At 42.6% G+C, this 26,232-nt stretch overlaps 1 protein-coding gene across 6 annotated transcripts in view; it reads right to left on the reverse strand.

Annotated features, from left to right (window-relative positions):
- The window catches only part of capn15 (calpain 15), a 45,376-nt gene extending 22,996 nt beyond the window's left edge, over positions 1–22,380 (reverse strand). Inside the window, exons 1-3 of one of the 6 annotated variants that reach the window (XM_039616303.1) lie at positions 22,091–22,380; positions 17,741–18,178; positions 512–2,180 (exon numbers count right to left, since the gene is read on the reverse strand). In XM_039616303.1, the coding sequence (XP_039472237.1) occupies positions 512–2,180; positions 17,741–17,919 (1,848 nt within the window). In that variant the 5' untranslated portion in view covers positions 17,920–18,178; positions 22,091–22,380. Of the gene's footprint in view, positions 1–511; positions 2,181–6,800; positions 6,898–9,927; positions 10,154–12,856; positions 13,072–17,740; positions 18,179–19,770; positions 19,976–22,090 lie in introns of those variants that run through there. The other 5 variants (XM_039616305.1, XM_031739292.2, XM_039616307.1 and 2 more) reach the window with 5 other exon arrangements.
- Between the last annotated feature and the right edge of the window lie 3,852 nt (positions 22,381–26,232).

The raw sequence follows: 26,232 nt of genomic DNA on the forward strand, positions 1-26,232 counted from the left end.
TGAGAGTCACTGTCGTCAAACAGAATTTCAGAATTCTGTGAAGTGACTTCACTGCAGCCGAGGGCCAGAGGTAATCTGGTTATAAACATTAGACTCTCCATATCCGTAGTTCATTTAGGTGGTAAAGATTCACTGTGTGGTCGTTAAAAACTCAGCTAAGGAAGCAAGCAGAAACACGGCAATAACAAAACCTATTGACATTTCTCTGAAATTAGAGATATTAAAGTAGTGGGAACAATGACAGCACGAAAAGAGGAAATACAATGAGAGAACTGTGCTCTGAAAGGCAATGTGTTCCCTCTGACGCATTACACATTGAAATTAAGCAGCCTTTGATGTCTCAAAGTCAGGACATTCACATGCATTCAAAGTAAGAAAAAAAATGGTGACCCATGACATGACTAACTCAAAGGAACTAGAAAGAATGACCAGAGTTGGTTATTTGTACAACCACACTCCAGAAGCAGCCTCAAATTCTCAATAATTACTAACAGCAACATTTTTCTCTTACCTCCCTGCAGAAGCTGACTATGTTCTCCCAAAGCTCCTTTGCCTCGCCCTCATCATTCCGTCGTCGTGCCTCTACATGCATGCTCTCCCTTCTCTTCAGAGGTTTAACCACCTTGCGTAGGGTGAGGTACTGCTGGGGTGTGTGGCATGCTGCACAGTTCTTGGCTTTGATATCATTGAGCAGCGTGCATGCTGGGCAGCTCCACTGTCCTACCTTCTCCTGAAGGCTAGATGAGGTGGAGGACGAAGAGGAACCAGAGGAGGCAACGGCAGAAGAGGATGAAGGAAAGCCCCGGGCCTGTTTGCGTATTTTATGACCTGAGGATGATGAAGAAGAGGAAGGTGTGCAGGAGCAAGATGCAGTACCAGGCCCCACTGGGAGGCCACAATGTATACAGCAGCGGGGTAGAGGCACCTGCTGCTCCTGGAAGCCATGCAGCTTTGAAGAACCACAAGCTGAGCACTTGGGAGCACCTGTAGGGTTGCGCAGGGTGCACTTAGAGCAGGCCCATGTGCTAAAGTCTGGGCTCGAGGGGCTTGCTGGGGTAAATCGTACCGTTTCACAGCCTACCAGGTCGATGAGGTCAGCACCACCCCTTGACGATCTGCAGGTCTCGCACTTCGCTGAGCTGCCTTGGTTGGCCACAGAGCAGCTAGGGCACTTCCAGGTAGAGGCTGATGTGGAAGCAACAGGGAGGTGGGGTGTCAGTGGGTGGTGCTGAGACTCTTCTTCCTCCAAGATACTGAGGCGCTTGCTGGGGTAAGAAGGTTCCTGGGGCTGGGCGTGCTTGGGCTTAGCTGGCCTCTGTGGGCCAGGTTGGGGTGGCACACTGGCAGCTGAAGGGGAAGTGGGGCTGGGAGTGTTGGTTCCTGGGTTCGGTGGGCGTCCCGGAGGCGGTACCTCTCGCCTACTGCGAGGCACAGGATTGTTCTGGAGGGAGGAGAATGAAGTAAAGGTGGAGGCAAGGGCCTGTGAAGATGCATGGGGAGCTTCTTGAGGATCACAGGGCGGGGCTGGGGGGGAGTCATCTGTTAGGTCAATCAGTAGCGGGGCCGAAGCGGCTGTGTGAACAGGAAAGCCCACTACTGGTGTGCGCACCTCAGGCACTACCAGTGCTTCTGGGGGGATTTTAGGCAGAGACAGTTTTCTAGGCCCACCACAGGCTGAGCATGAAAGCGCCACAGGGGTGTTGTGAAGTGTGCACCGAGGACAAGCCCAGCCCGCCTGCTGACCCTCCTGCCCACCCACCTCACCATTGCTCTCAGACCGTCGAAACACTTCCTCCTTAGCTGGATGCTGTCCATGGGGCTCAAGTAGCACTGTGGGAGTGATCGTGGGTGTTGGGGGCTCAGCGGGAGCAGAAGGGAGACCATTGGCAGTGGCAGCTATGGTGGTCGTAGGAGGTGTGTGAGTGGCGGGCGATGGACCAAAGCCACAGACCGAGCAGGCTCCAGATCCCTGCGGGTTATTGAGGGTACAGCGGGGACAGGTCCAGCGGTGTTCCTCAGTGCTGCTGAGGCGCAGGATCTGGTTGAGGTCGGGTTTCTGGCGTGGCGCCTCACAGATAGAACAGCGAGGTGCTGCACCGGCATTTAAGAAAGTACAGCGCCCACATGACCACTCACTGCCTTGCACCGCTGCTGCCATGGAGCCTGGAGAGTGAGAGTGGCTGGAAAAAAAAAAGAAGGAGGAAACAATGAGTCAGAACAGAATGAACCAAACAAATCAGTCAGTAATACCTTTTGCCATATAGCTGTAAGTGCTTGGCAAAAATAGATGCATATTAACTACACTGCTGCATAAACGCACGAGCTATTTCAGTCAAGCGAAGCTTAAAGTGTCAGCAGAGCAAGGGAGGAGAGAAGGAAACGTGACAAGATTTTTCTTATGGAAAAAGCCAGAGAATTGACATTAAAATGCTTGTGGTAAATTCAGGGTGATCACGTAAAGGAAGAAAAGAGCAAACAGCAAAAACAACCCAGAAAACGCAAGACAAGGAGAGGCAGACAGAAGTAGAACAGAAAAATACAGTGCGAGAGGGAAAGATTAGTCAGTGCAGAGGGGGGGAAAGGGAAAAAAAAATCAAATCTCCCTCCTGGGGGCACTGAGGGCAGTAAATCCATACACAATGGCCACCTGATTAGAGCCAGGGAGACAGCGCACAGTGAGGAGCGAGAAGAGAGGAGAGGAGGCTGCTATCGCCTCAGAATACTAGGACAGTGTTGCTCGAGTTCCCCTAACTGACACTCACTAGAACACAGGAGAGAGAAGAGAAAAAAAAGAAAAGAAAAAAAACAGACCTCCCCCCCACCCCACACCCCCCACACACACTGCAGGATCTTTTCCACTTCATATTAGCGGCTCTCTCCCCTCTCAGTGAATGTTAATGCACGGTAGATGGGAGCAACTTAAGGTCACGTCAATCCCTTGCCCAAATGAATTTCAAATGGATGGGTCTATTAATTCTGGCAGCACTTATGACTCAGGCATATTTTAAATGGCAAGTCATTCATGCCACTGGAGTTACAGCAAATTTAAAGCTCGCTACTATCCACATATCTTAAGAGGACTCAAACAGAGAAAACAGCGCAGAAAGAAATCCATCTATTCAGGCCCCTCGATTTCTTTCCACCTCTCGCAAACTAAAACCTAAAAAGGAGTCTGTTACTGTGGATTGACGTGCGTACAGTCCTTTCTGAGTGCCTGCAGTTCAGTCAATCTGACTTATTGATAGAGGGTATATTAGGGCCTTGGAGGGAAGGCAGCAGAGTCGGATACTTCCAACTGTGCAGCGGAGAGGGTTGGGGGTGGGGGCGGGATTGGAGAGGGACAGCCCCAAGGGACGGACACGGTTTCTATCTGGACAAACCCATAAATGTCAGTGTCACTCAGGCTGCTCATGTGTGAACACCAACAGAGAAGGTAATGTGGGGATTTTAGGATAGCTGAGGGGAAGGTGCCAAGAGCTAGGATACTTCAGTGTTTTTCACATTGATCCCAGCAGAGAACATGTTGCCCTCAAAGTGACTGAAGCTTGTTGATCTTCTGTGTGATATTTTGGTTGGAGAACTACATATGCCAGCATCTAACGCTGCTGTGTTAAAAGATTTCGTTTAGGGCACGAGCCTGAAACCTTTACAATCAGAGCAGACATTTTTGTACTTCAGCTCTGCATTCCCATTGCAATAATGCATTTGTTGCATTTTTCAATTTATAGACCAAAATACTATATCGGTCAGGTTCTGATTGTGCAAATGAATCACAATGAAAAGTAATCTACTTTTATAATAAATAATAAAACACCTGGCACTTTATTAGCTTTAAAATAGCCCAAATAAAAAAGGGAGCTTTATTTCATTTTGGCAGAAATCCAGGTGCATATCAAGCAAACCAGGAAGCCAGCAGCTCTACAGCCACAGGATTGCAAGCTCTGGGTTAGAGTAGGGGTTTGGCACTTAATTGTGACGCCAAACAAACACCACACCCACACACACAGTGTGTAGCAGGTAGCAGTAAGTCTACTGAAAACAATGGTAACACAGGACAACCTTTAGCCAAAACATGAGAGCCAATGACCTAAAACTCAGTAGTGCACTTGCTAAAGTCCCTACCAATACAACCACAAAGTGGACTGGACAAATGACTGTCAAGGCAGGTGAAAAACAGACAAACAGCTGGACATAGAGGTTATAGTGAGATCTGAGACTCGATGTAAAACAAACTTTTTCTATAAAAGCATATTCTGATAATTCCTTGTTGCTGACACTGCAGTTTGGGTCCTGCTCCTCTCCCCTGAAGTGCCATGTGTCACGGCCAGCCAACTGCCTTTAGTTCAACTCCATTAAACCTTTCAAATCAAGCGAATCCCCAGATCCCAGGGGACCTCTTACAGACGACCTCTTGCTCCCAGCACACTGTCTGTTCCTCTTGTCATCCCTTCTCCCAGAGGTAAAGAGGGAAATGACAAGCAGGAAGAAATGTGAACGTGTTACTTTAGTTGTCTCTTGAGTATGTGGGTCCTCGCTACTTGGTTGTGTGCTTGCATGAATGCAGGCATCTAGCTATATTTATCCATAGATGCAGCACAGCTGCTAGTTTTATTGTCCACCTACATTTGTGTGTGTCCTCAGGATAGCAAAACTATAGAAGCAGAAGCAAATAGTAGCCTTTAACACCCCTGAAGTCCACACTGTAAGGAGTAAACTCAGCCCTCTAATGATAAACAAAACAAAGAACACACTTTTTCTTTAAAAGCACACAAACGTGGAGAATTCAGCTTTTATCACTGCATTTATCTGCCATGTCTTCATGGTTGCGCTGCAATATTAAGTGCCCTTCTAACCAATAACAAAAAAGGGGTGCCAATGAAGTAAAGTTCAGTGAGTAATAATATCAGGGACATAACTGACATTGTTCATCTAACCACAAAAAAAAAAGGTCTGTAGTGTGTCCTGAGACTACAGCCCTGTCTCCACACCTTCAGCAGCTATGTTAAAAGTAGTTGAATTAAGTGGCAGCACTGTGCCAGCTGGGATGGCACATGTTTACATCATGTTTGGCTCTCTAAAGGCCTGCGTATCTGAGTGCCGCAAACATCAATGACGACAACAAGTGTCGACACCTCATGTTTGATGACAGATTCTACCCTGTGGACATTTCCGTAACTGTCAGGCCTCTTTCATCTACAGCAAGAGAGCAAAGTTGCAGTGTCAGCCACGTGGAGAATTTGTCAAAGCAATTGATGTGGTTCTCACTGGAGCACAGGGATCACAGATTCATTATATTTCCATCTTTAGCTGACACCATGAAAGCTTTTTATTAAAGTGATCAGCCTCAAGGACTTTTTAAATTATCTTATCAATACTCATTATAAGCAGCGGTATTTACCTCTCACCCAGTACGGTGTGATAAACAACTATAACCTCTCAATTGCGGTTCTCAATTAAGAGAATGCATTTTGACTGTACTATGTGCACACCCAGTACAGTACTTTTCAAAAGTTTTGAGCCACCCTTCACTTCATCCATGTTCAAACACACATGGAAATACAATATATAAGTCAAAAACAGAGTTTGTACAATTCTAAGAAGCACCTTTATTCTTCAACCGAGTCTGAACTTTCTTAGTCAAACTTTTTTTTGCAGTCTTCAGGAACAGATCTCCAGACTTCGTAAAGGACATTCAAAGCTCTTCTTTGGATGTTTCTGCCTTTTGTTCTGTTCTCTGTCCAGATGTTCCCACACTGCTTCAATAATGTTGAAGTCTGGGCTCTGGGGAGGGCAATCTATGACTCATGTGTTTTTTTATCCAGGTATGATTTTATTGTATTGTTAGTTTGTTTGGGATCATGGTCAAGCTGTTGCCAATCGAAATACTTTCCCGATGGTATTGTATTGTTGTTCAAAATCTGATAGTTCTTCAATGTGTTCATAATTTAATCAGTTTTGACGGGATCCCCAACACCACTGGGTGAAATGCAGCCCAAAACCACGACAGAGCCTCCACCGTGTTGTACAAATGAGTGGAGACACTCACCATTCGTACAAACTGACAATAATTTGAGCCAAATTTTTAAATCTGAAATAAACCATTTCTCCATAAGACCCGATGCCACCGATTTTCTGCCCAATTCTTGTGTAATGTGGCATACTCACCCTTTTCTCACTGTACAGATATATATATATTTTTAAAGGCCAGCTACTTTTTCTTTTGCCCTCCACTTGTGCAGTTTCCCCAAATCATTTAAGGACACATTTTGTGGCACACAATTTCAGCTCTTTCAATAAACACCTTGTTGGTGCAAAAATACTATTTCATGCCTATCAATTTGTGTTCTCTTTGGCTTTTTTGTACAGGTGACAAGAGACATTAAGAGTTTCGATATTAACAGGAACCTATAAAAAGTACTCCTGTAGCATTTGAGGACTTTCGATCAGAGGTCATGTTCAGAGCTGTTCAAACATAAATGAAACCAGGATTCCTGTAACTCTGCAACATAAGAGGAAGAATGATTCGCAGGTCAGCGGTAAAGCCTGGAGAACTACGGCTTAACCCATTTTTTAAAAATTTAAATAAAGTCTGGCTGCTTGGAAACAAACTGTATAAAGAACTGAGGGGTGGGTCAAGACTTGCACAGGACTATATGTACAATACATGCCTGCAGCAGAGGATGAACTGCTATAGCCTGTGATCCCTGGACCATACTTAAAAGGATGTTTTTAATGTACATGTTCCAGTCGCTAACAAAAGTGTGCGGCACACACACATACACAGAGACACATGCACACACCTTTTGTCCTTGGCCCCGTGCTCACTGGAGCTGCTCTAAAAGTGCCCACTTCAGCTCCTCTGTGTCGCAGACCTGGGCAGTCAGCCAGTAGCTTACACTGAAGAGGAAGAGAATAGAAGAGCAAACTCACCTCTAGAAAGCCTATCTTTTTGCAATGAGGTCCTCAATGAAGCCTGCTGCCCATAAAGTAGTTTCTCTGAAACTGGAATTCACTTAAGTAAAAACATCTATGACCCTGGGGTGATTTTTCAACGCTTCACTGGGTGTCAGACAATCAAAGAGTTTCAGCAGACTGTTATAAAGAGTACAAGCCTAAAATGTCTTAGTGAAAAATGAGCAAATCTGTAATATTGCATAAAAAGAGTAAATTAACTTCCACAACTCAAGTGTCTACAAGGAAGTCTTCAGGGTTTAGATAAGAGTACCTAGAAACAGCAAACATAGTCAAGATGATCAGTATCTACAGCACCCTGGACACAATAGATGTCAGAAAGGCTTTAAGAAATGCTACAAAATCACTGATAACTGTGTCTAAGGCCACCTATGGCTCTGGCTACTTGGATTCATTATACATACTGAACTCTAATGAGAGATCAAACGAGGAGAATCTTGCCAATCTCTCCCTGCCTCGCTGTGAGACATTTGGCCTTTGTGTGACAGTCATTAGCACTGCCTTTCCAAGGTTGGCCCCGAGCCCAGGGCCTGAGGGGAAGGTGTGCAATCGCCACTGGCCATTAGAGGCGCAGTGCTCCTGATTTACTCATTCAACACAAACATAAGCATGGCCACACAAAAGAACTGATGTTATCAGCACAGAAACGGTGGCTGCTGGTGACAGTCTAGTTCCTTAAAATCCAACATTTTTCTTTTAATTTTTGCATTTGTAGTACTCATTGTATTTGTCTTATGGTACAGTGTCAGATCTTCTGTACAGTGCAGGCATTGTGATTTTTATTCTTATCTAAAAACGTGCCAAAAATGTCAGCTTCCCACAATTCAAGCATTTAACCTGCTGTCTAATAAATGAAGTCTGACACAGGACCGAGCAGAAATATAAAGCGAGTCAGTCAGCACTTCAGAGATATTAAATGACAGATGGCCTGTCAGTTACCGGAGCGCAAGTGTCACTCAGGCTCTATGACAGTTTGTCTAGCTGAGCTTGAAATTTTTTTTTGCAAAACACACGTTTTCCCAAAGCCTTGACAACAAACATTAACTAACTACGCAGCAACTATATAGAATCCCATGACCTCAACATACTGTTTACTCAAAATTCTTGCTGCCTGCCTGAGTGCCAGCTGATACGTTTCTTATCATGTGCGTGCACTTGGGACATATATCTGAGAGGAACATACCGAGTCAGCTCTCTGGTATGAAAACATACTTGGCAGACAAAACGCAGACTCCAGCTGTAGGTTGGTGTCGGTACATTTGTGTGCAGCTTGCAGTGAAACACTGATCCAGTGAATATCAAATAGAGTTGGCTGCCTGCGAGCCAATTTGATTTTGTTAAAGTGAAGGAATTTTTCTATCAAATGTATCTAAGCTGAGCTCAGTTTCTGAATGAGGTGAAGCAAACTTGCTCCGCTGTGGGGTGCTCCTATTTAATAATGTAGCCAAATGCATACACTGCTCGGTCGAGCCTGCCAGTACACCTTACACGCCTGTCTGACGGGAAGAATTGTAAATGTAGCTGCTGCTCTTACACAGCATGCAAGACAGCAGAGAAACAGTGTGAGAAAAATCTTGCAAATTTTGTGTCTCACATTTAAATTCAGGTAGCACAAAGCAGCTGCCTAATTTAACATTTTCATACAATCGCTTTAATTTTCGACACTTAATTACTCATTCACAATCACTTAAATCAGAGCATTTAACATCATTAGGACTAGTTTTTGAAATTTTGCTTGTAATGAGTGAATTTCTACTTATGCTTTTTCTACTTGATGTGTCCAAGTAGGAATTGCTGGCCTCTAACTTTGATCAACTGTGCTCAACTTCAAACTTAGCAGATTCGTTATCACTTTTTCAGGTATGTAAACTCTGGACTCTGACTCTTAAGGATGTGATTTCCAGCATGTGTGTGACCATGAACAGAAGGAGTTTAGATATTAACAGGCCATCGTAACCGAAGCTCCTGTAGCATTTACGTTCACGGTCGTTGCTCAAACAAACTAAATAAAAGGAATGTCTTAAAGACATAAAAGACTGATACGCTTAACTTTTCGTTTTAATTCATTTCTTTAGAAATATGGTATCTATCTCAGTCTGCTGGTTTTGCTAGTAACCTGTGTGAGAAACCTTTGAGTCAAATGACATATAATTCAGAAAGTCCTGTTGAACATGCAGTGGTCTTAAAATAATCAGGCCCATCTTATCTTAATGACCTCCAGTTTGTACCTGTTCCTGTAACTTTGCAGTATATAAGGAAGAGCAATGCAACACAGTGTCTAATAACAGACTAGTGTGCACTTCTACAAAAAATCAAAAATGTAAAATTTAAAACAACCAAAAGCAGCACAGTGTGAGAGTGTTTGCATAATTTGTTTACTCTGGAATATAGTATTCCTGGGAAGACTTACTTTGTAGTGACAGCTCTAGCTCTGTGCATGCAAAGTAGCACCGCATGACCGATATCAGTGAGGATATTAACCATTTGCTGATCCACTGGTATTGGCATTTATAAACAGCCAATAAATGAAAATTAAGATATAAAAGAAGAGACTGAAAAAACACCCTTCAACAATGTTACGAGTGTTGACGATGCATAGTCAACAAGTAAATAAATAACTTGACATGACAAATGTTGGGGAAATCTATTTGTTTCTGGGATTGAAATATCAGATTTTTTTAAATATTAGAATGGGTTTTGAAAATCTGATATTTCAGTCAGGATGCTCAAAGTACTGATAGCCTTTCTAGGTTAAATTATGGATCAGATACTTAGGATTTTTCAAACTTAAAAAAAAAAGTGTTCTTTAACAATGCTCTTTAGTAAAAAAAAAGAAAAAGAAAAGAAAAAAAGGCATTTATAGTGTATTAAGGCCCACAAGAAGTCTGCATTACTTTTAAGTTACTGTGATCCATCCTGTTAGATCACTGCACTAAAAATGTTAGTGTAACTGACCTCTTTTCAGACTTTACTTCCTGTGGTGAAAAGCTGGCCAAAGACGTAGGCCGAGAATCCCGCCAAAAACAAAAACATCCAAGCAATGATGGAATCAAGAACAACCAGACTTTCCAAATACTTCAAGTGTTTGTTATTGTAATTCGCTGTGTGCCATTACTCAAAAATATGTTCAAAAACAACAACAAAAACTTTCAGTTTCAGTTTTTGATGCTTGCGCTGCACATAAAACACACACCCTTTTGCCCCAAATAATCATCCACCAAACCTCCAAGGCTATGATGGGAAAACCCCGGCTCAGTGAGCCACACAGTCCTAAAAGGTGCGACCTGGCCAGTCAGTCAGTGAAACCTGCTCCTTCAGTGCTGTTGGAAACTCTTCCACCTACCTACAGCCCAGGGCAATATGGGTGTGTCCATCGACAGTTTCTAGTAAACGTAGTCGAGTTTTTCATTTACGAATGTGCTGCAACGGACTATTTGCATCGTTATTAAACCACAATAATTCATGCTTAATCATCCAGGTAAGTAAATTCCAAAGGTTGATTCTGTTCATCTGGACGTAGAGTTTTCAGTGGGAGAAACGATTCATCCAAGTGACTTCTTCAGTCTCAGCTGACTGCAGGTTTCCTTAACCCTATAAACAGTACATTTGCACAATGACTGAAATTAGCCCACTGAATGAACAATGGGGCAGTGAGGAGCTCACCGCTGAAAACACTATGTCCAGATGAACAGAATCAACCTCTTGGGACATTCTGGACTGGTTTTTGTAAGCTAAGTCACAATACTTTAAACCCTGTAACACCAAAATGTGTCATTTTTGATGGAAGTCTCAAAAACTACATCACCACTGTGATTTTTATTCCCTCCAAAAACCCAAATTAATTGCACTATAATTTTTTTTAAGTAATAAATTGCCAAAAAATACTGGATGTAAAATATGATACAAACTAAAACCTATATGAAAATTATAATTTAATTTCTTTTTATAATTATTTTTTAAATAATCAATTTATAAAAAAAGAAAGCAAAAACAACAAACTTGAATTTTCTGGTAATTTTTTCATGGTTCAGGCTTAAACAGGGTTAAAGTCAATTTCTCTAATTTTACAGTGTAATTCAAAGTAAAAGCATCAATCAATAACTGAATATAAATGTCTCCATCGATAGTTCAATATCAGGGCTTCCTTACACTATCATGAGGTCAGTTAAACCTAATAAATGATCAATAATGCAAATAATTAAGGCTACACCATTTTCTAGTCTAGTGTTACTTTTGCAATACACCCAGGTGCAGTCCGGTGTGTTATACTTTTTAAATTGCCAAAGCTTATTTTCCCACAGGATTAAACTCCTATGATAAGATCCGTCTAATGTAAACAATCTCCACAGTTGTTTTACTTTCTTGGAAACCAGTTTTATTACAACGCAAGTTTATCAGGAATGACTTTAATAGGCCATGTAAGCCTGGATGTCTCAGGAGAGCGTGACTGTTTTGAACTGCAAGACAGGCTCCAGATGTAGCTCCCACACAAACACGCTCAAAGTGAGGCTTCTCTGGTGGTAAATATTCAGATGGATATTTTTTTATTTTTTTTTTGAGTGAGCGCAGGGAGAGAAGTGGAAATATAGAAACTTAAAACTTATATAATGGTAGAAAAAAAGTCTGGGTTGCTGTGCACTTGAAGATGAACTGATAGATGTTTTTAAAGTAGAAGAGAAAATGGGGGTGATTTTCATAACTGTCAGCAGGGTTTCAGAGCTCTGGCATTCCTATTTGTACTTTTTATATACATTTTTTTACCTCTTACATGCAAACAGTACTGACAGGCAGTAGGAGTGGTAACTCTTCTTCGACAGCAGAGAGCTTTTTATTGGAGAGAAAAAAAGAGAGACCTATCAGACACCAATATGTCCTTGGATCAGACGAGCTGTAAAAATGGATAATGAAAGCTGAAACATTCTGCTGCTTCTGAACACACCCTGTGTGCTGAGACGGGGATTAGATCAGCACTTTTACACCATCTCTGCCACACTCGAGAAAACCGAGAATTTATTTTAACCCCCATCGGTAATGAATGCAGCCTGCCTGTAACAGTCTCACAGACAGGAACTTTTTGACTTTATTAAAGTATTTTTCTCACTTACAAGACCAGAGTATGTGTTCCTCCTTGAAAAAAAATAAAAATACATTTCTGTTTCGTGGAAGTTCTTTCTGTTTTTGAAGAAACTGATGAGTCAGGGTCGACAATTAACAGGAACCTGTTTTTTTTGTACATGACAGGTAATTCTGTGGTATGAATATGACTCACTCACATCAACCCTTATGGGGTTTTTTTGCAGAGATAAGCCATTAAGTGATATTTGTTTGCAGTAATCTAGAGCACCAGCAGTTAAAGAGAAACTTGGTGACGTGATACAAAGGATTGAGGACAGCGAAGTCTTAATCACACGGGACAATAGAAATATAATTCAGAAAGTTTTAATTAAGTCTTTCCAAGACTTCTTGAGATAGAACATTAAGACGGGCAATTTTAAGATGTTGACAGTGGTACAAAGAATCATACCAGACAAGCTCTTTTGAGAAATTGCCCTTAGGCAGCCAGAAAGTACGGGAGAAACCGTACACTGAGAGCAACTTTAAAAATTAAACACACATTCCCTTCTTATGAAACCTAAATATTATTGGAAGCTTTAGAAGCAAAGGTTATATTGTGTAAATGTTAACAGAGTAAATCCGTGTGTGAATTTCTGATCAGTTTCAACATTTGTATTCTCACTTTTTAGTTCACACAACTTATGATGAAGGACTCAAACAATACACGTATTATCACACTGATTTAAGAACTACCAATCACTTCTGCAAATACCAGTGAGAGAGGAAAAAAATGAAGAAAAGGAATGAAACAATAACAGCGGCTTCTGACCTCTCGCTGTGCCCTCGGTGAATATTTCACGACCAGCGCTCGTTTTTTGATGGGTGAATCTGTCAGCGGTGGAGACAGCTTCAGACATTTGAATCTTTAAACAGAGGAAACTGTCTGACTGGGTTTCAACAGACATCAGTAACGGAGCAAAGCGAGCGCAAGCAGGAAGCTAGCAGGAAGCTCCAGAATCAGAGAGGAAGAAGGGAAAGAGATGGCAGGGGCACAGAGCTAATCTGAAGTTCCTGGGGGCACCCAAATCTGAAGGGGCTGAGGACACTGCTGACGCAGCTGTGCCTTGAGCCCGAGGGCAACTTCTAAAACAGTTCCACCCCTATTACTGCGACACAAATCTAACCCAGGAAGGCAGACAAGCAAATACCACCTGCCGCGGGAAAGCAGTGGTTTCTACGTGAAACCATTAACATTAACGTGAATTATACCCTTTCTCCATAGGTGTAATTCAGCAGCAGTAGAGTTTACGTTCTGTGCGAGACAGACAGGTTACCATGTGCCGTCTTATCTTGGGCCCAGTGGAATTAGGTTACTGAACATATGCTACACATTTCCATGGCAACAAGAGTGGGGAAATCTGGAATCATGTCATTTGCAGAGCCAACGGGCGTTTTTGTTTTTTTTGTTCTCCTCCTTCTTTTCCCCTGCTGCATCACTGCACTGTTTTCCACAGAAAGCCACGCTGTGAGACAACGCCTCCATGCTAAGTCTATTCTGGTTGGGGACTGTCCTGACGCGGCCCTGTCTCCATCAGATGAGGCAACGGCAAGGGAGAGAGCAGGCTGAAATAATTCAGACATAAACGCGGCCAGCGACCATGCTTGTTGAGCCCAAGTGGACCTGTTTTAATCCAATTAAAGAGAGCACAGCCAGTGGAACGCAGTCGCAATAAACGCCGTCATCCATCATGCTGGGACAGCAGAGACTGGGAGCAACTCTGGAGAGAGCAGACACCGACCTTAGGGCCCCCGTAATGCGACGTGCAACGTAGAACGCTAGGAGTATGTGGCTGAAATGCAATGAAACAGTCACATTTGTGACTTCACAATATAAGCACTGTGATAAAACTTAACTGCGCTGCTGTAATTAAAATAGCGTCATGACCAAGATTCCAAAGTTGCATAACACTGGCTTCCTTTATAACATTTATCTTATCTGAAGGCAAGCAGTCACATTAACAGAGTGTGCATTTCTCTCCTGTTTATTTGTGAGTTTGCTGCCTCACTAAACCGCTTTGGAGAATGACCTGAAAAGTAACAACATAAGAAATTAAAAAATAAATAAATAAACTGAAACACAGGCATGTAAACTTTCACACTTTTGGCGTGAGACACCTTCTCTCAGTCTGTTTCACACTGCCACATTAATCTCTCGCAATAAATAAGAGGAAGTCTCAAAGCTGACGCTTTACCCAAAAATCTTTTTCTTTTTTTAAGTTCGGCACCACACTCGTACATAAACAGCACAGAGAGCACAAAACACACAGTTTGTGCCCCATTAAGCTGCCGGAGGCACACACAAGACCCCTCTCCAAAAGTCATTAAACTCTTCTCATATATGTTCAGTTTTTCCTTCATTTACTTTACTCTGCAATCTCAGATCCATTACAGATGTGAAAATACTAGCTTACTCAAGCATTTTTACTGCAGTGACGAGTTTGTTACAGACCAGAGTAAAGACGACAATGTCCGGTTTGCCAAAAAATAAGAGGAGCTGGAAAAATATGTTAATTCCAGCTGTTTTACAAAAGCCTATTTTCTTTTTTCCCCCCTTTTTTTAATACCTCCAGCATCAGAAAGCATTAGGATCCTTCCATGTGCGCTTAGAAGGAAGAGAGTTGTACACAGTTACACACAGGACAACAGTGATAACCTCATAGATTGGCATCTAAAGCTATGTACACATATAAATTCCCTCGTTGATGGTTGGTTGCTGGTGGATGCTTCAGGCTGTGATGCCTGGGTAAGAATGTGTACACACATATTTACAACCCAATCATGTCTCAGTCAATAGTTTCCTTCACTCTCATTGGCAGCTGCTTCAATGAGCAGCCTCAAGTTTGAGAAGAGTTTAACTTCTCGTGTCCTCCTCTGTAGACGGCCCTTAAACAGAGTGATTTTGTGTATTTCACTTCAGACAGGTGAGCTAATTCTGCAGAGGTGCGTGGATATCAACCTGCATTGAAAGAAGGCTTCGGGTGCTGGCACGGCTAATGTTAGACACACTCAGCAGACTGATCAGTGTACAATTTCATGCACTGGGCTGAACGCCACATTTCACATTCAAGCCGCATTTAAAAACACAATCTGATTATCGAAGAATGTGATTAAGAGACTCTAAATCCAAATGCAGAGACAACACTTCTGGCCTGTTTTCTTACTTTCATCCAAGCCACTTAGTCTGACATTTTTTTCCTCACATTTAATGATTAGTATATTAGTCACAAGGACTATCAATGGATCCGTTCCCTATACCCTCTTCAATTATCAAATTGGCTACCAATTTACAGCTGCCATGTTAAGAAAAATCTGACCTAATGCAGTAAGTGTCACTTGATGCGCCGTGAGATCTCAAACAGTTTATAACATCATGTGACTACTGTGGCTAGTTCTGTCACTGTCAGTGAATTTGAGCTGTGAGCCACATTAACGTCTGAACGACAGAACGTCACTGCTTTAAAGGATTAATGAAGCCAGCAATGTTATTAAATGTCCCATTTTGGGAGTATGCACAAGTGCACTTATGTTGCACATCTCTGTGTGATAAGTGGGCTGTTATCATGAGTGAACCTTCACAGCTGAGGTGCTGAATCAAGGCACACAAAAACACTTCCCAAAGTCAATGGGGTTTACTGCTGGACACAAACGAACTGAAATTACTCAAGGACAAGTCTGTTCATGCAGTCTCCAAGGTAGAGGAAAAAAAGAGAAAAAGAAGGGAAAGAAAATGGTTTATAGGACAATATATTAGAGAATAAAGCATAAGAGAATTGCTGAAGTTAAGCCGGGCTCATGGTGTACTGTTGTTTCTATATTTCATGCTCTGTCACAGCTCAGCAAAGCTTGCCTAACATTGTTAGGCTCACACAGTGGTGTGTACATGGACAAAAGACTGAGTGAACATGAGAGAGAGGGTGAGTGGGGGTAGATGAGAGAGCATGTTCAAGTGGTACGGCAATGTCTTTCTAAAACATCTATTGTCTGTGTGTGTGTGTGTGTGTGTGTGTGTGTGTGTGTGTGTGTGTGTGTGTGTGTGTGTGTGTGTGTGTGTGTGTGTGTGTGTCTGTGTGTGTGTGTTTCCCTCCATGCCTTCCAGCAGCAGACAGAAACGGACTGCATGCACTCGACTGACTGAGGGTGTAGTCTGATTGGTGCTGAAGGCACAGTCTTGTTGCTACAGAGATGCACAAACAAAAGATTCTGCTGAATGAAAAGCAAATAAACTGTATGATGTCAAACTACACTGACAGCACGAGCCAGACTTAAGTTTTAATCATGAATTCAGCAATATTTAACGGAGCCATGCTCGAGCCTGGGCATTGAAAAACATGCCTGGTTCCTCATCTTGGCCTACAACACTCACAAAAGAGAGTCTACATCTCCAGAGTTGTGTTTCATGGTTAAATAAAACAAAACAAAAAAAACCAAACAAACAAGAAAACCTTGAAACAATAAGACAAGGAAGACTTGACAGACTTAACTGTTAAACGTGGAGCAACTGCAAGGAAAGCATCGACAGCAATGGGCAGGAATCAAGAAAGATCAAAGCCCAACTGGAGACTGATGCTGAATAAATAATGACATCTATTGTGGGGAAATGTGATCGGCCTCTCTGAAAATCAATAACTAACAACCAGACCATGATGCCCTGAGTGACTCAGCAACAACTTCAATACACTGCAGACGGTCGATATCAACTGCCTGTTCTTGTTCCGGGAGACATGACCTAAAAAAAAAAAAAAAGGGAGGCAGGAGGAAAACTGGAAACGCTTCTAAATAGGTTTCTGTGAGGGCGGTTGGGAAGATCAGGCTTTGGAAGAAAGTCAGTCAAAACTGCCAGATGTGCAGCACATTCAAAGCTTCTCACAAACTCCTGCGTGCCGCTGTTCTGACAGCAAATCAGAGATTCAGAAGGCACACACCAGAACAATGGATTAATGCAGCCTTTCTTGCAGATGCACTGAGTGAATCTATCTTATTCATACAATCCATACTGAGAAGTGCAGTCAAAAGGAATAGCGTTGTCTCTTCCACAGAGGAGTTTGTTCAGCTACACATAAACCTTTCTCAACCCCAAACTCTGAAAAATCAGTGTTTTGCTCTGAAAACTCACAGCTATGTTTGACGGGCAAACTAAGGAACCTCAAACATTTTGTGGGTCAACAAACAGACATCCATCATCACACTAAATTCATATTCTGATTAATCCTTTGGCAGGGTTTCATTGGTTTCACTGAGCCCAGGTCATTCCATCTGCCCATTCAGTCCCCTCTGCCCTGCCTCATTTGCAGCACATACTGTACAGCCGAGCTAGGAGGAGGTGGGATTTTGTTTGACAAATCCGGCTTAGTCAGATTTTGGGTGCATCATAGAAAAACATCAAAATGCAGGCTTTGATTAGATAAGCTTTGATGAGACAGTGGATTTGATCCATAGCTGGGAGGTTAGTGAATCCTCAGTAAGCGTTTCTGTAAGACTATAAAAGAGAGCGTAGCACATTTCTTAAGCCAACAACGCAAATGAGCAGCATCACTCAATCGCAAAAATTAAATACCTCTTTAAGGCTGCCATTAACTGCCCCCGGCCCGACCCGAGCGTGCTCAATGTGAGAGAAGTGCCAGCGCTTGATTGGTTAGACAGCGCTGCCCCTTACCTGCGCTCTCGATGAGGCAGCGGCTGCTGCTGCTGCCGTGTGACGAAGGTGGTACCCCACACGGGGCTGCTGTGGCTGTTCCTGAGCCAGCCCACAGGGGGTGACGAAGGGTAGGGGGTACTTCGAAAGCCATGGTCCGACTCGGTCTCTGCAGTGAGAGACGAGGCTGAACTCCCCATCACCACGGAGATAAGAAGTTAGTTTCTAAATGTTGTTTTTTTGTTTTGGGGTTTTTTTTGCTTTATATTTCCCTAAAGCACCAAATATGAGAAGGGATCCACTGTTGCACCCAGTTGGGCACACAGAAAACCTTCAGGAGAGAAATGGGTTTGTCTGAAGAACACAAACAACCCTTATCATGCGTTCTTTGCTTCCCGTTGGCAATTTTGAGCTTCGAATATGAAGAATTTCCTCCTTCAAATAACACCAAGGATCCCTCTGGAAAAGAAAGTATTTATAACAAAAAAAAAAAAAAAAGACAGCAACAGGATGGCAAATAGAAAAAAAGAAGAAGAAGGGCACTCAAATGAGTTTAACTTGCAGGTGGCCAAGTATCCACAACAGGGTGGAAGTTCTCAATTCAAACAGTAAATTGAGGCAAGAAACGGCGATTCCAATGGAGCAGCTGGCGTCACAGAGGAGAAAATACAATTTTCTCACAGCAAAGCCTTGTAATTCTCCCTTTTGTAGACTTTAAGCTTGTAACACTCCGCACCAAGTCTTCCATAGTCCCACTCATAATTCCTTGCGTGTTCATTCTCACACATCTCCCCAGCCTGTGCAGCAACAGTCTTGTGCTGCTTCCTCTTCCTTTCGCACATGCTCGGAAAAATGGCTCAAAAAAAGGGAAAAGGAAAACGTGTGCACGTAAAAGTGTTCACCGTCTTAAAACTTTGCAGCAACAAAACCAGACGCCTCCAGAAAGTGTTAAGTTTAAGATAAACTCGCACAGGACACCAAAATGACACCACTGTCCATGAAGTTAGCTGAACATGTTGCAGATTGTTTAAAGCTGATTAGTAGTGGAACAGATGATGTTGTAGAAGAGGCAGGGGAAAAAAAAAAAAAAAAAGAGTCACACAAAAGTTATTTGCAAGAAAGAAATCAATGCATCGCATTTCGTGGGAGCAGTGTTGGCAACACTACAAGTATGCAAATAGCCAAGTGTCCCCTTTCAGACATTCAGTCTGACTAACAGCTGCTGTGGAGGTTTACCAGTAAAACAGCCCAGCTGCATTTCTCTCACAGGAGAAAACATAATGTTTGAAAGCGTGAGGAAGGGCCATTTCACACAGATCAATTCCGAAATGTGCAGAATCCCCGCACTTCACGCAAATTAAATCTCAAGGCAACACCGGCCACGGGCGTGTTTACCTCAACAGCTGTCACAGCACGAACATGTTTACAACTCAGTTTCAACTTTTGAGCAATATCCAAGTAAACACCGGAGAGGAATGCTCCGTGTCATGCTGCGGTGCTGTGCCAGCACAAGGACTGGAGATGATCCTAGATTCTTCTGTCTGAGAGACACAGTTTGATTTCTATCTGATCCCACAGCCTAGGCAGGCCACTCCAGTTCATCATCTTGCCCTCGGATTTATGCGGGGTTGCCAGTTTGTCATAGCAGGTCTATGCATGCGAAGCGACACAGGGAAACAAGTATCCCCACAGCCACGGCGTCAGGGACAGATTGGTTGATTTTAGGAGTATCGACAGTTTGTAAACACCCCGGTGCTCCCTGGTCTGCTTGAGCTTTGATATGCATCAAGTATTAGCTGATCGTTGTGCCCACGGGTCGCTCGCATGGGATCGGATCCGTAGTTTCGCTTTACGGGTTCGGTGAACGTCACACTGAAAACGCACGCGTATGTGAGCTTTCAATTAAGTCCTGTTAGCATAACTGCAAAGCGTTACTCGTTTGGAAAAGAAAAAAAAAAGGTGATCAGTTTCCACAGCGGTACACAGGGCCATGAAGAGTAATGTGCATGAAGCAGGAAGCGATCTGCAGGCTTTGGGAGAAGCGTGAATACCCGAGGAGGTTTCGTTCGTCCAGGCAGGAGAAAGAAGAAGAAGGAGCACTCGGTCGCAAATTTCACCATCTTCCGCCGGCTCCACTCCTGCGTGCGCTCATCTCATATTTCCAGCGTTTGGGATGTTAGTCGCTGAGCCTCGCTGCCTTACATCAGGAGACATCCTCGCCCCGGTCCCGTTATCGCCTTGGATGTGAGATTGTTCGCAGTGTAAAAGCCGCTCCTCCCCATAATGCCTCTACATCTGAGTCCCGCTACGCGTTCCCAGCCTCCCATGCTCCCGTTATGTATTTTTCCATCTTTTAAGTCTCCCTCACTGATAGCCTGAGCGCTGTGGACGAGGATGCAATCTCCTCCAGCGGATTACCGGAGTGTCGGTAGAGCGCAGGCGCACTGGCCCTGGCGAGCAGAGCAAAGCTGGAAGGCTGCGTTCAAGAGATTTAAATAAACCCCAGTAGAGTCCAAGCTTTAGAGGTCTCGCTCATTATTGTGAATAGGAGTGACGTTAGTAATGAGTGTGTACGGCAGAACAGGGGCAAGATGAGGCATGCCAGCCCTAGGAGAGCACGAGAATAAGAACAATACACACTGTTACAGCTGTCTAGCCTAAATGTTCTGTTTTTCTCCGTTGGTCACTGGCAGGCAGAGCACTGAAGGGTTAAAGCAGAAGACAGCGGTGACTGCAACACTCATCACTGCTCAACTGTCCCTGCACATTACTGAGATAAGCCTTCAAACTTCCCCCACTGCTCTCTTCCACTTCATGTAACTTTGCTGCCCTCATTCCTGATCCCTTCCTCTATCTTTGAATTCAGTGTTCACCAGCAAAATACACACATGAAAACACAGGAGTGGCCAGAACATGAACAGGCTCCAACCACACCTTTTTTATTTGCCTTTTCTTCTTCTGCTGCTTTAATAAAGTTAAGTCTGCCTGAGCTACAGATCGTGGAGAGACTGACTGCATGGCCAGTCATCTGTCTGGACCTCAGCTTTTTGTAACTGCAAGGGTGTAATCTTCATGACTCCTCAGTGGAATGTGTAAAGACATAAACTGGTTTGTCTGGAAATGTTCCAATTACAATTCCAGTGAACAATGAAGCCTACAGTACGTAATGCAGCTGCTGATGTAGACTCAAGTCCAAGCTCGACACCGGAGGGTGTTGCTCAAGACCAACTGCCTCTCGCGGAAAGACGTAAACAGGGAGCTTACTGTATTAGTAATACAATTCCATTTCCAAAACTGAAACGCTGCTTACACAACAACGCTGGAGAGGTTTCACTTAAGCTCACTGAGTCACACTGACAGAGACAGGAGAAATCATCATCGCTGTAGTACTGTAATAGATGGATGGGTTACTAAAGAGTGCAGATCTGGCAAAAGAGAGAGAGAGAGAGAGAGAGAGAGAGAGAGAGAGAGAGAGAGAGAAGGAGTAAGACAGGAAGGAGTCAAGGGACTACAACCCTTTGTTATGGGTGCACCTGTCCAAGCACCACCTGTTCCACTGCAAGTCAGCACCAACAGCTGACACAGTTAGTGCCAGAGAGAGAGAGAGACAGAGACAGGGGGGAGAGAGATTGGGTTTCATTTCTAATCTCCAGGGACCCACTGAGGAAAGAAGGGAAAAGGAGGTGGGATGTGAGCTGATTTTCACAGTACATTGTAAGCTGTCATTTCTACTCAACCCAGCATGTTCGGGCTGACACTATATTAACCCCCAACCACCCACCCACCCCTTCACCCCTGTGAACAAAGCACAGCAGGAATAATTAACCCTACATGGAAATTCCAGGTATAAAACCCAAACACGTTTTATTGACATTCTAACGTCAAAACTTCAGACTACTTCCACAGTCCAGCCCTCAAGACACACATACGTCCAACCGGCTGAAGTGCCCACGAGCAAGTTAATGTGCACCCCAGGCTGCAGTATGTCTGGTTCCTGCCTTATCTCCCTCACCTCACCCTGCTGCCCCAAGCAGGCAGGGTTAAAGAACAAATGCCAGTGCTGTTATGGGGGACCTAATGTCGCTCCTTGTGAGGCGAGGTGAATAAACTCCGACTGTTAAATACACGAGGCTCTGTCACATAATCAATCTATTTGTGTCCAAAGTGTAAGCCTGTGAGCTCTGTCACTAAAGCAGCCAGACGAAAACTCTGAACAATCCCATTGAGACGAGGACACAGCCGCCTGCTGCTGCTGCCGGGGGGGAACCTTACACACAAAGACACTCTTATTCTCAAATTTGGCCGACATTACCGACACTCCCTGACATTACCCCACTTGGTGAGGTACTCTCAGGCACTGGTTGTTCTTACCTCGTTTCGGCCGAAGAGGAATTATTCCCGTTTTCAGTCGTCTGTACGTTAACTTTTCACAGCCATGGAAACGGCAAGTTCTCCCCCGGTGTTGTTCTTCACTCGCCGAGCTTCCCGGTTGTTAGTCAGCTCCCAGCTCTCTGCCGTCGGCTCATATCTAACATATCTGTGTCAAACACGCATATGTGCGCTTATTTTCACTCTGTCGTGTATTATCGATACTGATGCGACCGCGTCGGTTTACCTCAAACAGCTCGGAGAGGAAGGAGGGGGGAATTCTAAGGAGCAAACAGAGATCAAGTCGTACGCTAAATACGTACCAAGGGCTGTTATCTAAAGCTAACCGCAAGTAAAGTTGCGTAAGAAGGAAACGAGAATGCCAAAATGGAAAACTCCATTTCCCGTGATCAACGCGGATCTTTCAACAAGGATATCCGGGTACGGTCACCGTCACCTAATGCAAAGATGTAATAAAGATATATTTAATGCCTCGCTGAAGCGAATATACTCAGAACATTAAGATTACTTTCATTTTTTTCTAGCTTATATTGTACAAATGTCCTTCTTATGATAAATGGTACATTTTAATATTAATAGCCTGGAAACCAGCTAGAGGCACTATATCGTCATCCAGTGGTCAATGGTATGAACCACATCTGAAATTCTTGTTTCAGATCGTTGGTAGACTAAAGCCAACCAGTGAGGCTGATATTGCAATGCAAAAGATATAATCTTCATCTTTATAGGCATAGCATAGATGTAACACTGTCTGTGAAGCTGGATTTAAGAAATAAGTGTTTAAAGTTTTAAAAACATGTTTAGCGCCATCTTCTGTCAGTAAGAAACGTGGTTGGTTGCGGCTAATAGAGTTACATTAATTTATTATTAGTTTATTAGTTTATTAGTTTATTAGTTACTAGTTTAGTTCATGTTAGCTAACAGTGACTGAATCGATAACCCAGTGAAAATAACAACACTAAAACTAAAAATCGGTTTAAGGGATCACTTTTGTGCTGTCCTTGGATGCAACAATGAGGTTTTTTGTTAAGGAACCGATGACGTCAGACATTTACGGTCTGACTCTTTGTTGTTTGGCTAGCTGCACTCAAACGGGAAAACCAGCTTTTAGTCCTAATGTTCCAGTTTGTAAAGCACCAATGCCTCCGGTACCAGAGGGGAGAGGGAGAACATCTGGTTTAATTGGATTTCCCTCCAGTTTTGTTATTTAAATATAGACGAGTGGTATCCACAGAAACATCAGAATCTCTGCTAAAAGCTCACAAAACCATTTCAACAAAAGCTAAAACAGCAAACTATTAAAGAGCAGGTAGACGGACTCTGCAAAAAGATGTAAACACAAAGCACGGATCCTCTTGTTCATCCGACAGCACCTACACGGCCATGTCGTCTGAGCAGAAAAAGGACATCTCATAGATCCTGAAAGGGCAGGTTTCTTCAAACAATTCCAAAACTACGCTTCACATTTTGAAAAAGAGTGTGATGAATTCACTCTTATTCTGTCCTGTTTCCACCACAATATAATCGCACTTCCTGCACAGCTCTTTTTCTCAGTGTGCTTTGAGACCAGTTTTCCATCAAAAATCTCTATTTTCTGCACTATTCACTTGCATACTACACACCAGTCTACCATTGTGTTCAATGTTGTCGGTCGTTGGGGGTTTTTTTGTTTTGCTTTTTCCTCAAAAATCACCTCTGACAAGAAAGCCCAATTTCTGCTTTTCAATACTAAAGAAATCTTTCACTTTAGCAATTATGTCAAATTGCAAGACATTTAGCTATGTCTATAATAAAACCTCTGTAACCTTTTGAAAAACAGAAAAGGTTTTTTTTTCACTTTCTGCTCTAGAAAATTCTGTTTTTTTAATGACTACAGTTAAAAACAAAACAAAAAACCCTCCTAAAAAACCTAAAATTGGACAGTCTTGGCAACAAGCTACCGGAATGTCATGAATGAACGTGAATGAAAGAACAGAAGTAATTTCAGAGTAAAAAACATCTGGAAGAGATGCAAAGACTGGAACACATATACAAAGATCTGGAGATCTGGAAGAGAAGAATTATCTTTATGCAGCCACAAGAGCTGGAGAGCATAAAAAGTCAGTATGCACAGCTGGAGGAAAAAAATAAACAGCTGGAGCACAAATATCAAATAATGGAGGGAAAGATGCATCTGGAAGTGGCAGAGCTGGAAGCGAAGTTGAAAGATGCACGCACGATACATGATACATCATGATCATGATACACATGATTGCAAGCAATTTCAGCAAAGCAAACAAATGAAAGAAAAACAAGAACTCCTTGAGGAAAAAGGACAATCTGAGCAAAAACATGAAGGATCGGTGTAGGTGTACCACGAACAGGTGAACAAAAACAGAAAAACTCAAAAGGACAAGACAGAAGCTGCAAAACTATGCAGTCTTGCAGATGAAGAATAAAGAACTGTGGAACAAAAACTTGCAGAAGCGCGAAGAGCAAATTCAGAAATGTAGCAAACTTGAAGAAAAGCTCCAATTATCGGTCGAAGAGTTCAACGAACTCCAGGAAAAGTGTAGAAAAAATTCAGGTGGAGAAGGTAACACTTGTGCAAGACACAAGAGTCAAATGTGAGGCTGTCTGTCCCGACAGCTAAAACGTAGCTGAAACTGGATAATCCAACAGGACAATGATGCCAAGCACAGCAGCAAATCTACAACAGAATAGCTGAAAGAGAAAAGAATTCTATTCAATCTCCATTGAAATGCTGTGATGGGACCTTAAAAGAGCAGTGCATATACAACGGCCTGCAAACCTCAATGAACTGAAGCAATGTTGTAAAGAAGAGTGACCCAAAATTCCTCCACAAGGATGCAAGAGACCAATAGTCATACAGAAAATGATTACTTCAGTTTTTGCGGCTACAGGTAGACCTACAAGCTACTGAATCATGGCCTGTACAAAGTTTTTCACAGGTCTTGTATAAGCTTTCTTTTTCACCTAACCATAAAACATATAAAACAGCCAATAATTTTGCCAAAGGAATTACAAAACCTAAAGTACATGAACTGAGACTGTCTTTGTTGTTTATGTTCAGCCTGCGCATACTGTAAATCGACTGTAATAAAAATTTTCTATAATTGCTCTATATAGAAATATTCAATACATTTTAAAACCTTGAGTTAGAGAAAGCTGTAGCATATATAATAATACTAATAATGCATTTTATGGCATCACTAGGCCCTTTTATATGCCAGCTTCTGTTTCAGTGCCCTAGCAAAATGTGACAGCTTGCATTTTCTGCTGTCACACTTTGCTAACTGTAAGACTAAAGTCACTTATAACCAGTGTTGGTCAAGTTACTTGAAAAAAGTAATCAGTTACTAATTACTGATTACTTCCCCCAAAAAGTAATCCCGTTACTTTACTGATTACTTATTTTCAAAAGTAATTAGTTACTTAGTTACTTAGTTACTTAGTTACTTTTTAAAAACACGATTTACAACCTGAATAGGTGATAAAGCGATAGATCTTTCAGCCCAATTCTACTTTTTCTGCATAATTCATCATACAAAATGTAATCAAATGGAAAAGTCTCTTTTTAAAACTTGTTTTATTAGTTTTAATCTTTTAACTTTATGCATCAAGCAAAAATTAAATTATATGCAACATTCTCTGACTGGAAGAAATTTGTTTAACATTTAAACCTATTTTCTGCACATTCCAGCACATAAAATAAAATATTTTTTGTTTTACACTCACTCTTTCAAATAGATGAAAGTAAAACACAGCAGAAAATAAATAAAATCAAAGACTAGCGGTCCTGTTGCTCTATTTTCACCTGTAAAGCAGGACTGGGGTAGGCGGAGGTTTACCCTGGTGCAGGTGTGCTGCAGCGGTCAGTGGAAGAATCCGCGAGTTTCTCTGTGAATTTCACATTACGTCGTAGTACACTCGGTGCTTGCTTGGAAGTTTAGGGTTTTTCGCTGTAAAAGAAGTTTTCTTCCACACGCATAACGGACACTAATGTTTTTGTCACTTTTTATGGAATCAAACTCAAAATAAGGTCAGTACTTCCACGCTTTAAACGCTGCATGCTACACTCTGTCCCGCACTCCATATATTATGATCTGCAGACAGCTGTTGTC

This window comes from Oreochromis aureus, linkage group 8 (assembly GCF_013358895.1).
Source record: "Oreochromis aureus strain Israel breed Guangdong linkage group 8, ZZ_aureus, whole genome shotgun sequence".
Taxonomy (NCBI): Eukaryota; Metazoa; Chordata; class Actinopteri; order Cichliformes; family Cichlidae; genus Oreochromis; species Oreochromis aureus.